Source organism: Ascaphus truei, chromosome 14 (assembly GCF_040206685.1).
Source record: "Ascaphus truei isolate aAscTru1 chromosome 14, aAscTru1.hap1, whole genome shotgun sequence".
Lineage (NCBI taxonomy): Eukaryota > Metazoa > Chordata > Amphibia > Anura > Ascaphidae > Ascaphus > Ascaphus truei.
Window position 1 is genome coordinate 31,531,151 of NC_134496.1, and position 12,519 is coordinate 31,543,669.

Here is a 12,519-nt window from a genome sequence, read left to right on the forward strand (position 1 = left end):
AGGATATGTAATGATAAACCACAGAACAGTAAAGACAATAATAAACATAATAATAATTACTGTTTCATGTGTATCCATCTGCCCAAAATACAAAGTACAGATATAGAGTAAGGTCATGCTATGGCAACGTGATGTCATGACTCCGGAGCGCAGGTAAGTGGGGGTTAGGGGGGCGCGGGAGTGAGGGGACAGCCGTCAGGGGGGCGCAGGGGAAAAAAGTTTGCGCCCCCCTGCTATACGCTATCACTTGGTGATCTCTTCAACTCTCTCATCCTTTGTTATCATCTCTTTGCAGATTCACCTCTACCCTCACAGCTGTAATCCGGTCCCAAGTCTCTGATTTGCCTCCTGGCTATATCCTCGTGATGGTGTTCTGCCACTTTTGCAGCCCATATCCAAGTGGCCCATTATAAGTGGCATGACTACTGAACAACTGAAGTTTAAAAGGAAGGAACTCTTACCCTAATGGATCTTATCCTTCTTTTCTCCTCAGGTAAAAAACATCTCTAAATCCTCATTGAAGCCTTTGCTGTGTGTATTATGTAGTATATGCAAGTGATCCAATGCTAGGTAAAAAAAATCTCTAAATCCTCATTGAAGCCTTTGCTGTGTGTATTATATAGTATATGCAAGTGATCCAATGCTAGGTAAAAAACATATTTGAATGCTGTTTTCTGTCTACTCCTAATCAAATTAAGTGTTGCCACCTAGGCAGGGAACACCCTGTGTAGAAAACCATTTGTTTGAATGTGCCTCAGATGTGCTAATTAAGCAGACAGAACCACACTGTCAGGTGACTTTTTAGGCCTATATAACTCCAGATAGAACGTATGCTGCCTGCAGCCCATATTCAAAGTGGCCCATTATAAGTGGCAAGACTACTGAACAACTCAAGTTTAAAAGGAAGTTCAAAAGAAGTGAGGAAGAAGTGGACACCCCAACTGGCCCTGATTCCTGCATTTGAACTACGCTGGAAAGGAGGATATCATCAATACCAGCCTGCATCATTACTGCTGTGATGCTGCCTTTACCATTTATATTTGCTGTGACTTCACTTCTTCTCAAATTATGCACTTCTTTTTACCAGCCTCAGTATGTCTCTAACTCCATTCATATATCTCCATCTCTCCTTCCTTCATCACTTCTCTGTTCACATGAACTCCTTTCTTACCTGCGTCCTCTGACACCACACAGCTATATCCCCTGCACTAAAAAACACCCCTACAAATCATCCTCACACATCCTCTTTCTATCCATGCTTCTCCTCCTTGCTTCTGGGGATATCTCTCCCAATCCTGGTCCCTGTCTTATTCCTACATGCGCTTGTCCTCGCCTGCCAACTGCAACCTCTACTCCTTCTGGTGTCAACCCCTCCAACCTCATACCCATCCCCTGCCACCCTCCCTCCTCTCTCCCTTTCTCCTGTGCCCTTTGGAATGCTCGCTCCCTCTCTAACAAGTTCCTCTCTGTGCATGACTTCTTTCTCTCTCACTCCCTGCTTCTCTTTGCTATAACTGAGACCTGGCTCACTCAGCTCTGGAAGCTGCCCTCTCCTACGGTGGCCTTACCTTCTCCCACACTCCGCGCACTGATGGCAGGGGTGGAGGCGTGGGGCTCCTGCTCTCCTCTTGCTGCCGTTACCGAACCCTTCCTATTCCTCCCTCTCTTGCTTTTCCCTCCTTTGAGGCTCACACTGTCCAGATTTTCTCTCCCCTCCCTGTTCATGTGGCGGTCATCTATCGCCCACCTACCTCTACTCATCCCCCTTCTGCCTTTCTCTCTCACTTTGAATCCTGGCTCTCTTTCTTCCTCTCCCCAGACTCCCCTGTTCTTCTCCTTGGGGACTTCAATTGCCACATTGATGACCCCTCTCTCCCTTGGGCTTCCCGCTTTCTTTCTCTAACCTTTTCTTTTGGACTTCAACAGTGGACTGCAGCCAGCACCCACAAGGATGGCCACTACTTAGACCTGGTTTTCACTAAGATCTTCTCTCTCTCCGATTTCTCCATATCCCCTTTTCCTCTCTCTGACCATCATCTCATCTCATTTTCTCTATCTCGCTTCTCCCCTTCTCCACCTCCATCTACACCCCTTGCGCTCTATTCACTTACCTGACTTTGAGTCCACTTTACGCTCCTCCCTCTCCTCTCTCAACTCTGCTACAGACCCCGACAACCTGGTCAGGAACTACAACTCTGTCTTGTCCTCCTCTCTTGATCTACATGCCCCACTTTCTCTCTGCCGCACTCGCCCTTCTAACCCTAGACCCTGGCTAAATAACCACACGCATGCTGCGTTCCTCCACCCGTTCCTCTGAACGTCTCTGGAGGAAGTCTCACACTCTCGCAGACTTCCTTCACTACAAATTTATGCTATCCTGTTTCAACTCTGCCCTCACGCAAGCTAAACAAGCCTACTTTTCTGCACTAATCAACATGCACAAGTCTAACCCACGCCGACTGTTCTCTGTCTTTGATACTCTACTCAAACCACCCTCAGCTGCCTCTCCTTCCTCCATCTCCGCTCAGGACTTTGCTGACAATTTTAAGGAAAAGGTGGAATCCATACGTCAGAACATCCCCTCTGTTTCTTCTTCCCATCCTACACCTCTTCCTAACTCTCCTCCTGCCTTCCTTGACTCTTTTTCCACTGTCTCAGAGGAGGATGTGTCGCTGTTGATCGCCACTTCTCCCTCTACCACTTGCCCTCTTGACCCCATTCCCTCCCATCTCCTAAAACCTCTTGCTCCTACTATAATCCCTACGCTCACACACATTTTTAACTCCTCCCTCTGCTCTGGAACCTTTCCATCCTCCTTCAAACATGCAACAGTCATACCATTACTCAAAAACAGCAAGCTTGACCCTACCTGTCTTTCTAACTATCGACCTGTCTCCCTCCTGCCTTTTGCCTCTAAACTCCTTGAACGTCTTGTATTCTCTTGCTTGCTCCATTTTCTCAACACCTATTCTCTCCTAGACCCTCTACAATCTGGCTTCCGCACTGCTCACTCCACGGAAACAGCCCTCACTAAAATAACTGACGACCTCCATGCTGCCAAAGACAGAGGTCATTACACTCTGCTCATATTACTCGACCTCTCTGCAGCATTTGACACCGTAGACCACCCTCTTCTCCTTCACATTCTCCATACTCTTGGTATTCGGAACAAAGCTCTATCCTGTATCTCATCCTACCTCTCCCATCGTACTTTCAGTGTCTCTTCTGCTAACACCTCCTCCTCCTCTATTGGTCTCTCTGTGGGGGTACCCCAGGGCTCTGTCCTGGGACCTCTTCTCTTTTCTCTGTACACACTCTCTCTAGGTGACCTAATAACATCTTTTGGGTTTAAATATCACCTCTATGCTGACGACACACAAAACTATACTTTTCAACACCTGACTTACACCTGCTATACAGACCAAAGTTTCTGAATGTCTCTCTGCTATATCATCCTGGATGGCCCTCCGTCGCCTTAAACTCAACATGGCTAAAACAGAGCTCCTCATACTTCCTCCCAAACCTGGCCCTACTACCTCCTTCCACATTACTGTTGGAACTACGATCATCCACCCAGTAGCACGCTGCCTAGGGGTCACACTCGACTCCTCTCTCACATTCGCCCCTCACATTCAAAACATTTCTAAAACTTGTCGCTTTTTCCTCCGCAATATAACAAAGATACGCCCTTTCCTCTGTTGCTTGACTGCTAAAACTCTGACTCAGGCCCTCATTCTCTCCCGTCTTGATTACTGTAACCTCCTGCTGTCCGGCCTTCCTGCCTCTCACCTGTCTCCCCTACAATCTATCCTAAATGCTGCTGCCAGAATCACTCTACTCTTTCCTAGATCTGTCTCAGCATCTCCCCTCATGAAATCCCTCTCCTGGCTTCCAATCAAATCCCGCATCTCACACTCCATTCTTCTCCTCACTTTTAAAGCTTTACACTCTTCTGCCCCTCCTTACATCTCAGCCCTAATTTCTCGCTATGCACCACCCCGACTCTTGCGTTCTGCTCAAGGATGTCTTCTTTCTACCTTTTTTGTATCTAAAGCCCTCTCCCGCCTTAAACCTTTTTCACTGACTGCCCCACACCTCTGGAATGCCCTTCCCCTCAGTACCCGACTAGCACCCTCTCTATCCACCTTTAAGACCCACCTTAAGACCCACTTGCTTAAAGAAACATATGAATAGCACTGTGAACATTCTGAACACATGGCACATAAAGCTTGGCCCCCTGCAGATGCACTTATCAGAACTCCCTCCTACTGTCTCTGTACGTTCTCCCTACCTACCAATTAGATTGTAAGCTCCTTGGGGCAGGGACTCCTCTTCCTTAATGTTATGTTTGTCTAAAGCACTTATTCCCATGATCTGTTATTTATATTATCTGTTATTTATTCGATTACCACATGTATTACTACTGTGAAGCGCTATGTACATTAATGGCGCTATATAAAGACATACAATACAATACAATACAATACAATTAAACTTAATGTCTAAAACTGAGCTTGTATTTACTCCTAAACCTGGCTTAATATCCCCTTTTTTCATCACAACAAAATGTACTACCATTTATCCTGTTGCCAAAGCATGATGCCTGTAAGTGACTTTTGATTCCTCCCTTTCTTCATTCATGGCCTGGCGAACATGTCGTAGCTTTCTCCATAATATTGTCCTTTTAATCTACTGCTAAAACACTAATGTATGCCCTTATCCTCTCCTGTCTGGATTATTGTAACAATAGCTGTACCCGGCGTAACATATGCTAACATAGATATAAAAGGTTATTAATTAAACATTCATCACTCGTGCCTCCTTACACCTGTCCCCCATCACCTATGTGACCTCAACACCACTCCCCATCGTGTGTGGCCCCTGCACCACTTCTGCCCGTGTACCCCCTATATCTCCCCATTACCTGTATAACCCCTACATCTCCCCCATCAACTGTGACCCCTACATACTCCCCCCTCCCCGCCCCAACCTGTCTGGACCCTGTTCTTCACCTCTCACCCCCACCCTCCCTATAACAAACATCCTCTCCATTGCTGTTCTTTGATGCCCGTCTCCTATCCGCCATCCACAATTTCTCTAAGTAAATCAGCCACTGGGTGTTGTACATACAGAGGAGACTTTATATCTTGCACGTGACATCACAATGAGTTGCATACATCTTGTACCTATCTTGAAACATATCCCAAGTCTTTGTTTCTTTACACACACACACCACACCACCCCACTCCCCCACAAAGCTATGGGCCAAACATACCAAAACCCACCTACGTTCTTTTCATCCTATTGGATAGCATACCAAGTTTGGCTCTAGGATTGAGTGTGGATTTGTATAGCCAGACAAACAAACTTTCTGAATTATAGTATAGATACTGCAAACAAGCCTCCCTGCCTCACAACCTTCTCCTTTTGCAATCTATCCAATATTCTGCTGCTACAATAATTTGACTTTCTCCCAAACCAGTCTCTACTCATCTCTTTTAAATCCCTCTCCGGGCTTCCCATCAAGTTTCGGATCCCCTACAAAGTTCTCCTCCTTACCTTCAAGGCTCTCCACTCAGCCGCCCCTCCTTACATATCAGCTCTGATCTCTCGTTATCCCGCTGCTCGTCTCCGGCGCTCTATACACGATTTTCTCCTTTCCAGCCCTTTCACCTCTACTGCTCTTTCGCCTCGAACCATTTTCCTCACTGCCTCAAACTGGGTCCAACCATAAAACCCGCCTCTTATATGAAGCATTTCAATAGCGTAGACTTGTGGTTACTGTCCCACACCCACAGTCGCTCCTACCAACCAATGTGGCCAAGCACTGCCATCTACTGCCCTTATTCCCTCACCAAGCACCACCTCTCTCCACCTTTTAAGACTAACCTTAAAACTCACCTTTTTTAAATGAGGCATTTCTTTAGCTTAGACTCCTGGCTACTTTCTCGCACCTAGTCCCTCCTACCAATGATTGCCATCCTACTGCACATATTCCCTCACCTGCTGTCTCTGTAAGTCACTCCACATACCACTAGATTGTAAGCTCTCCGGGGCAGGGATTTTCTTTCCTATTGTCTGACTTTGTATAATTCCGTCCCGTATTCTCTCTTGTAAAGTGCCGAATACACTGTGGGTGCTATATAAATATAGTGCCAGAAGACTGCTTGGTAAAAATGGAACGATATATTTACGTTTTTTTTTTACATAGCATGAAAGATGTCATTTGGCATAAGAAAGAATTGAATTAGCGCTTATTAATATGCCTTGTTGAAAGCTACTGCATCCTTTTTTTTTTATTATTATTTTTTTATATATAGGTGGTGCTTTTGATTTGTCAGAGGACTACATTTATCTAATGACCATGATTATTAGGTTAGAAGTGACAAGTATAAGCTTTTATAGAGGTGTCTTGTAAACATTGAAACCTGAAGTTTAGATTAGTAGTTATTGTCCCAAAAGCGACCCTTCTCCCATTTTTATTTATTTTTTCCTTTCCTGATTGGCGTACTTACACAGGTGGCAGCGTACTCCATACTGGAGGTGGCGTACATAAACCTTTATCACTGCGATGGAGCAAAACAGGACAACACCCCCACCTGGCTCGACGATTTGCAGGGTGCTTTTCAGTGTTAAGTCAACTTCTAGCCCATGCCGTTCCTGTTAAAGGCCAATAAAGGTAAGGTGGGAAGAAAGATAGGACTTGGCCTTGTGTACACACAAGGGGGATAGCAAATCCCCTAAGTCTCAACTCACCATGTTTACAGACTAATTTAAAAGAAAATTGAAAATACTTGGTGTTAGGCCGCGGACATGGTAATACCAGCTGCGCTCCTCAGCGCTCAGCCCCGTCTGCTCAAGCAGTAGCTTTTTTGTGTCCTGTCGGGTGAGGCAGCGAGTGCGCTTGGGAGGCGGGGATAGTCCCTCGCTCCCATTGGCTGTTTGTGGTCACGTGACCGGCCCTCCGCTCCTGTAAGTGCGAAAACTTTAATCTGTCGGCTGCAATTCAGCACGCCTCCGCACGCACCTGCTAAAGCTACACACATACCAGATGCAGGAGGTAAGTGTGCTGGCTCAGCACGGTATTTTTTACCATGTCCTGTAACTCATTAAACTTGTCATTGCAATTTGTTCATGCTGGTCCTAGAAGGGAAGAAAGTGCGCACCAGGGATTAAAATAAAGTCAAAATATTTATTAAAACAAAAAATGACTGAGGGGATCCAACCCCACCTCAGTACACATATACACTAGATCCGGGTGAATGTAACAAAATATGACAAAAAATACCCACACACAAAATGAGATGTATTTACTTAGACTAGATCTAAACACAACATTACAAAAATGAGATAAATTAATAAAAAGACATTGTTGTTCAAAATAACGGATACATGGACCAAGATATAAGCTAAAAATGAAGCTGAACAACTGCCTAAATCTGAAAGGGGGAGACGGAAACTTACACTGACGCCCCGAGCGGGTTCCGTTGGTAAGCGTACGAGGGTCTGGACCACGCCACCGCAGAGATGTCACCACCGCACGAGCTCCCTACAAGCGCCATCTCAGCCCAACAGCAACTGCTTGTACACTTACCAGCAGAACCCGCTTGGGGCGTCAGTGTAAGTTTCCGTCTCCCCCTTTCAGATTTAGACAGTTGTTCAGCTTCATTTTTAGCTTATATCTGGGTCCATGTATCCGTTATTTTGAACAACAATGTCTTTTTATTCATTTATCTCATTTTTGTAATGTTGTGTTTAGATCTAGTCTAAGTAGATACATCTCATTTTGTGTGTGGGTATTTTTTGTCATATTTTGTTACATTCACCCGGATCTAGTGTATATGTGTACTGAGGTGGGGTTGGATCCCCTCAGTCATTTTTTGTTTTAATAAATATTTTGACTTTATTTTAATCCCTGGTGCGCACTGTGTGCATTTTCTTCTTTTCATCACAACGTGTCCCCCGTTCCGGGGGTCACCTTGCTTTAGGAGTCAGTTGGGGAGACACTCCACATACATGCTGCAAGGGGATTAGTGCTTCCAGCAAACCGTACATCTGCAGCACGAGCGCTGAATTTCGTATTTTTCTGCTGGGCCTAGAAGGGCCCTCCACCTTTACACCGTTTTCTAGTCATAAAGAAGCACAAACGGCAAAATAGATTTATTAGTTTTTATTTTACTTGAAAAGTCCTTTAGTTCCCTCCCACCACGAATAGAGAGGGACCTCAAAAGGTGAAGTCATGCCAGCACAAGTCGTTTTTCAAACATACAGCTGTAAAATGTCCACACATCGGCAAACAACACTGACATTTTACGACACAAGTTAAAAAATACAAACCGTTCAATCTCGTAGTGATTTTGGTTGTAGATGTTACAGTAGTCATTGTGATTTGCATAGATCAAGAATGATATTTAAAAATCTAGATCTTGGCAGCGTAGGGGGTAAATACGGTTAGTGTTCAACATCCTCCACCCCTACAGGAAGTGAACTTGCGGTTTGTGACTGGATCTTTGCCTTTAGGCGGCTCAGCCTTTTGAAGAACGATCTACATTAGTTTGATAACCTTGGCATTTCCTTCCATTGTCCGTCTGAACGTGATAATTAATGAATCCCACTCTGAAACCGAAATGTTGATATTTTCTTCCATTCTCCAACAGGTAATATATATAAAAATAAGTTCCTTAAAGTCTCTTCCTTTAGTAGATGGTCTGTTAGAAGACGAGCAGACCCCCAACAGTTCTCAAACATTATTTTTGGCTTTAAACTGTTAACAAAAAAGTTTATTTCCAATGTTCCCAAACATTTGTCACTTATTCATTGCCAATTATGGATAATTCTTCTCATGAATGGTTGACTATCATGTTGGGTATTGGTGTAGGTTGGAACCAGTGTGATATGCAAATGGCGAATCTGATTGCCTGGAAGTCTATTATTTGGATAAGGATCAAACTAATGGGGCTCAAAGGAACTGTTCTAATGCCCAGCTCACTTCAAAGCAAGGCAATAAGTAACTGACTTATTACGGACTTCTCGGGCAGGACACACTTTGGGGAAGAGGTAATATTTCCCAAACCAGCCTCCTGTTTGAAATGTTGCTGCTTAATAAGGTTTTTATGAACGAGCTGGCTCTGAATAGCTACACTACAGCAGCATGTAAATTTGATGAGGTTTCCCACCGGCAACAGAACTGCTCATGCAATTACTATATTAAGAGTCCCTGATCCAGCAAGGCTAGCCCCACACCTGTTTGAAGACGTCTCCCCTTTGCTAATAAGACTTCCTCCAGAATTACAGGTGCTTGACTTTCACTGACTGTGAGAGCGAGTCTGTAGGTGCTTGTTTATTTTTAATGAACATAGTCTAATTATAGGACCTATTATCCGCCAGGGGGTTATAAAAGCATACTTTTACGATGATGTACAAAGTTACGTGTGGCTGGTATTACCTTCATCTATATAACTATAGTGAATATGTGAGCCAATGTCACTGCAGGTTTGTCAGTTGCATAGAGAAACATTGTGGCAATCTGTACACAGGCTACCAATTTCCTGTATAAGGTGAAATATTAACCCTGTTTGTGCTGCAAGTGTAAAACATTCCCATACTATAGAATAGATCACAAAGATATGCAAAGTGGGCTAGTCCACAAATTGGTATGTGGGGTTGGTATTGTATATTAAATACGTGTGTATATATAATATACATACATTTTAATATTGATAAAATGTGTATATGTATGTACACCATGTATTTAATACCTATACAAATGCATGTAAGGATATATACATACACAATAAAATGTTTACAATCTGATTGTAGTATTTTTATAGGGGTATAAGCCCTGCTTTTCTTTGTACATTGTCAGCTCCGGTGTGTCTCAAGAAACCCAAGCATACACTTCATTTAATTAAGTATAGAAAACAAATGCTTTTACGTGAATTGCATCAAAATACAGGGGCTATCCAAACGCTTTCATCTCCAGCTGCTTCTGGGATCCTTTATCTATTTTTCACTTTTTGTTGGTGCTGTTTTGGTATTAACCCTTTCACTGCCAAATGGGGCCAGCACTGCATTGCTTGCTTGTCCCTCTGACAGCAGAACTGTTAAGTCTTAAAGGTGCAGTCCCACCTGAACCCAAATTGAAGCCAATAAATACAAATGTTTTAAAAGTAATTTTAAACGTTGTTTTGGCAGTGTTTGTAAACAATGTATTGTAAACCATTTTAGTTCCCTTGTCTTATGCATTTGGTTTGTCTTGCTGTATGTTCAGTACCCCCAACCTCTCCGAATTTGTCTTTTGACACGCAGGGGCATAAGTTAACAAGACTTATTACACCTGGACCAAAAAAAAATAGATGACCACCCTCCCCTTCTCCATCTTCCATTGTCCCCATTGAAAATAATGTAGGCTTTCAACGATTTAATTGAAAACAAACCCCAAGATGTAGCAGTGATTGTTCCAACACGTTATGAGTTAACTTTGGTCTTAAGTGGGACTGCACCGTTAACCATATGGGAAGACCTTTAAGTACAATGTATAATACTGCCACCCAATGGCATGCTGAGGAAAAGTTACACTGGACCTATTTTCAAATGTCTTTTTTTCTTGTTTTTTTTTTTATGACTAATCACATGATAATGCAGCAAAAAATAACATTAACTCATGGCAATGCGTGTATCTGTACATTTGTTTCTTTTTATACACTACTTACAAAACTAGAAGGCCAGGTTATCTACAAAGTATATACTATATGAAAAGGAAGGACATAGTTCCAGGGAAACTTTAGGAGCCAGCAGAAAGAAATAAAAGAACTAGAACGGGCTGCTATTGTTAAAAAGATTTTGGGACCAGATTGAACAAAACAGAAGGTATCAAAATGCCCAGTGGTTATTGCATGGATGTTTCTTACACTGCGGTGCTGGAGAGATTTCTTGCATTTACGTGACACATGAATGTTGCTGTGCAGGCATTATATTTTCCTTAAGTGCTTCGAAGGGGTTAAAATTGGGCTGGCTACAATTTAACTTGTAAAAATTCTCATATGCCAAACAGCATTTTTTCTTAAAGCAGCAGTCCCCCAAAAATGGTATGTACCTGAACGGGGGTGGGAGAGTCTCCTGGAGCTAATCTGTGGTCCCCTGATCGTAGGGGTTTCCCCAACCTTCTTCCTGGTCAATTTTTATGTGCTCGTATTTGACACACTCTTACGACAGCTAAGGTAGTGTTGCAATTCTCTCTTGGTTGCTGGAGACAGGCTTAACCCAGCAGCCATATTGTGTCCACCAGCGCAAAAATACTTGGGGAAACTTCAACTGTTTCAGGAACCATGGGGGTCCCTGGAGATCGGGGTGCTGCGGATAGTCTGAGGTTCACGCAAGGTTAAAAATTTTTTTTTTTAAAACCTTACTAATAATTATAAAAAGAATGCGGACTGCTGCCTTAATGTGCAGTCCCATTTATGGCAAAAGCAAACAGCCGGCGATGCATTCTTTGCATCCAGTCGATTTGATTGCATTCAAAAAGTAACTAGACAAGTAGAAGTATTTTATATAACTTTGGAAGATTGAACCATTTCAGCTGGCAATAGGGACGTGAGGGTGATTGTCAACTGTGTTTGATGTATCCAAAGTAATAATCCTAGCTTCTACGGACACACCTCCCTATGTGGCAGGGCAGGACATGGAAGTGGTCATTAAACACATCTCAAACTTCAGGTTATAAAAGTGTAAGCATTTCCAGAATACATTACAATCATTTAACACACTTGTGGGATTCCCCTCTCCCCCATAATAATGTCATTTAAAATGATGACTGCCATTTGTTCACATTGGTTCCGTGTAAGATTGCACCCTTAAATTCTCCAGCACTAAGCAGTTTTAAAATAAATACATTAAAAAAAAGCCTTCAGGCAGATCTAAGCAAAATGATATAAAATAGAGGGATAAGATTAAGGACAGGACGGATTAACCTTTTTACAAGAACGCACAGTATTTAAGACGTATTGCACATAGCTGTTTTTGTTTGTTCGACAGGCAAAACTTTTACACTCACACTTAATGCAGAAAAAAAATCTGAGCTTACAATTTCATAGCGCGTTTTACAAAACACAGCGCGTCTCTTCACAAAAAAATAAAAAATATTTATATATTATTTCCCCTAAAAGTCTCCACGTGGACAGGGTTTAGTCCATAAATATAGGCAGGTACTGGTCAGTGTGATTGTCCAGTGAATGATCCGTTCATCCTCATGCGGTTAGGTCCGAGATGACCAATTTATCCATCTTGTTGGCAATTTCAGGTGGAGAGATGATCTCATCCGCCTCGTAGTCCTCCTCAAAGGACCTAGTGGTGCAGAAAAATAACTATTTTGGTGAAATGTCAAAGCCTTTAACTACTCCTGTGTATTTAGGAACATATACATCACTTCTGTATGTTCAACAAGGTGCGTCTCTGTCTACAGATGTAGCCAGACCAACTGTCCGTACTGCGGGGGGAAGTCTCGGAATCCTGACTGCGGGA

At 43.2% G+C, this 12,519-nt stretch overlaps 1 protein-coding gene and 1 long non-coding RNA gene across 5 annotated transcripts in view; one reads left to right on the plus strand and one right to left on the minus strand.

The window, feature by feature from the left end:
- The first annotated feature begins 285 nt into the window (after positions 1 to 285).
- LOC142465902 (uncharacterized) overlaps positions 286 to 12,519 on the plus strand; it is a 28,566-nt gene continuing 16,332 nt past the window's right edge. Inside the window, exons 1-2 of the long non-coding RNA XR_012788002.1 lie at positions 286 to 493; positions 6,520 to 6,679. This is a non-coding gene — a long non-coding RNA (uncharacterized LOC142465902). The remainder of the gene's footprint in view (positions 494 to 6,519; positions 6,680 to 12,519) is intronic.
- Positions 8,156 to 12,519, minus strand: part of PPP2R3A (protein phosphatase 2 regulatory subunit B''alpha) — a 170,504-nt gene continuing 166,140 nt past the window's right edge. For all 4 annotated transcript variants that reach the window (XM_075570332.1, XM_075570330.1, XM_075570331.1 and 1 more), the window contains one exon: positions 8,156 to 12,342. In XM_075570332.1, coding sequence (XP_075426447.1) covers positions 12,246 to 12,342 — 97 coding nt within the window. In that variant the 3' untranslated portion in view covers positions 8,156 to 12,245. The remainder of the gene's footprint in view (positions 12,343 to 12,519) is intronic.